The 2,651-nt window shown below is 42.7% G+C and overlaps 1 protein-coding gene across 1 annotated transcript; it reads left to right on the top strand.

Moving 5' to 3' along the window:
* Positions 1-1,062: 1,062 nt before the first annotated feature.
* Positions 1,063-1,827, top strand: TEOVI_000051700 (Trypanosome variant surface glycoprotein (A-type), putative; the record flags this gene model as incomplete). Its single annotated transcript, XM_067223624.1, has 1 exon — positions 1,063-1,827. One exon carries the CDS (start codon positions 1,063-1,065, stop codon positions 1,825-1,827), a length of 765 nt encoding a protein of 254 aa, XP_067079725.1.
* Positions 1,828-2,651: the final 824 nt, after the last annotated feature.

Genomic DNA, 2,651 nt, shown 5'->3' with positions numbered 1-2,651 from the left:
TAATAATGATAATAATAGAAGAGTGTTGTGAGCGTTTTCAAATTATTGTTTTGGTAGTTGTGTAAAATAAATTTCAAACAAAAACAGAAGTGTTTGAAATACTGGCACTGCTGCAATAAGAATAAGTGAAGGAGGGAACAAGGAATATTATTTTAAAGTCGAAAAGAAAGAAAGATGGAAAAGGAGATTGAATGTGGCGGAGTTTCAAACACAAATATAATAATGTTCATTGCCATACACGAGACTACGTTACAGTCAGATATGAAAAGGCCAGAGATGGGGAAGATTACAGGGCTGGGTTTGCCGTAACGTTATCCATGTAAGAAACGACAGACGACCCAAAGAGCAAAAAATACTATAAAAACCAGGAACCACACTGTTCGGTGCAAAAGAAAATGATTTATCAAAAGGAAAAAGAAAAAAAGACGATGTTGCCATGAATTTCACTCAAAAGTGTATGTATGAAACAGAGGATATGATAATGATGAGTGTAGTTTTCAGTCTGATGTTGTATATCAATTCTCAAACCCAAAGACAACTCAAGCTGCTTCGTAACATGGTGCGATTGAAATATTTGAGGAAAGTAGAAACAGAATAGCATAGAAGAACAAAGACCGGTAGTTTCGGGGTGAAAATTGCAATTGAACTCATTGAGCTCTCCAGAAGTCTTCTCAAGAAAAATGCATATATTGATATAGCTACACCCAGACGTGTGTTTTACAGCAGCGACGCGGCTGCCGGATAGGCAAATCGCCATGACTTTGCTTTTCGCCAGCGCAGCACCAAGTAGAGCAAGAACAAGGCTGCCCAGTATGCGACAGATCCACGCAATTTGAGCGATTGCAGACTGATACATAAGCAAATAAGCCAAGGCAACAGCTAAGGAGTTGCTACAAATAAGGCAGCCGCGACAAAGTTCACACCAAACGTTTAAGAAACAATCTTAGATGCCACACAAGCGCTGCCACTGCAGACCTCCAATTTCTGACAATAAATGGTGGATAAAGGCAAAGAACTATAGAACTGAGTGGTAAATAACTACAAATGCACAAACTAGCGGCTATGATATGCGTCATAGCCTCGCTGCGCCCGACAGAAGGGACAGCATCAGCATTCGAAGAAAGCGCCGTCAAGAAACTTTGCAAAGTCGCATCGGCGCTGATGGCTGTACCAAAGTTTTTCACGGACAAACAAAAGATGCTGGAGAGACAAATAACAGCTGGAAACGAAGCTGCAGTCAAAGCTCTACTGGCGGCGGCGACAGAACGGGATCACAATAAATCAACTGTTTTCACGGCAATAGCCGTGGCAGCACTGGACTGCGCTGACGAAGGCACAAAAAAACTAAATGATCTTGTGGAACCAGCGGTAAAAGCAATGACAAATGCAGCAAAAGCAGCGGGCGCCATAACGGAGTTCGCGGATTTTCTGCGCAAGGTTTCAATAGGCCGTGCAACTGGCTACTGTCTAAGCACAGGAACAACAGTAACAACGGCGCAAAATGCACAAGAGCTGGGATGCCCCCCAGATATAGTCGAAACCTGGGCAGACGCCGCAACGCAACTAGCGGCCGAATTTTCTGACAAAGGTTTCAAAAGCGTCAACACCGCAGACGCAAAAGCAGCAGGCGCAACAAACAAGTGCCCCATTCTGACAGGGGCCACAGACACGACAAGCAATCTATGGAGAATCAACACGCCTGGGACTCAAAAGGTTTTCGCCGGATTTGTGACTGCCACCCCCCCACAACAACCAAGGGGAGGAAACAATTGTGATCGACAACAGAGCAGCAAAGGCATCGTCCTGGAAGATATCAGCCGCAGCTGAGGCACCTGACAAAATATATAATTTAATTTCCGACTTGAGAGACTTCAAGGCAGGGGACTGTGCGGAAACAGCAGACGACCTGATCACTCAGCTTATAGACAACGATGCGGCCAAGGAACTTATCGCAAACTCCCTACCCCCAAAAGATAAATCAGGCAAAGCGGTAGACGTGCAAACTGTCGCCAACGACATGATAATGAGCGTTGCCGGACAAGCAGCACAGCGACGGGAGAAAATAAAAGAAAAGATTAACAGTGTCTCGGTCCCTCAAGTAACCAGCGGCAAAGCAACAATGAAGAAGCTGAAAGACAAAAAAGACTCTAAGCAGCACCGCTATAGTCTTTTACCACAACAGCAGTCTGGTCTGGCGGCCCTGAAAAGCTTAGAAGAGCGTGTCGCGGCAGCAGGTAGAAAAGCAGAGTCATCAGAGACAGAAACAATAGACACTTGTGAAGCAAAAGGAACAGGAGATAACTGCAAAGATGGCTGCAAAGTGGATGGATCAGGCGAAAATAAAAAGTGAGTAAAGCATCAGAATTACAAACCAAGACAGGAAACAAATCAAGATAAAAAAAACACCATAGCGAGTACTTCTGTTGTAATTAACGCACTATTTTGTTTTCTGGATGTAAATTTTAAGTGTTTTATCATGCTAAGGATTGTCGCTCAATTTTATGAAATTTAATATATTTTAATGCCTTTTGATGAAAATTTGAAAATTGGTGATAAATCAATTAATATGGTATTTTCTATGATAATTGTTTATGAGCGTAATGTTGTAGGATAACAGGGTGTTAAAACTTTACCATTCTCTCTATTTTTTA

This window comes from Trypanosoma equiperdum (assembly GCF_001457755.1).
Source record: "Trypanosoma equiperdum strain OVI genome assembly, contig: ctg_190, whole genome shotgun sequence".
NCBI classification, from domain to species: domain Eukaryota; phylum Euglenozoa; class Kinetoplastea; order Trypanosomatida; family Trypanosomatidae; genus Trypanosoma; species Trypanosoma equiperdum.
Note: the sequence above shows the minus strand (reverse complement) of the source record. Positions and strands in the feature narration are given on the sequence as shown.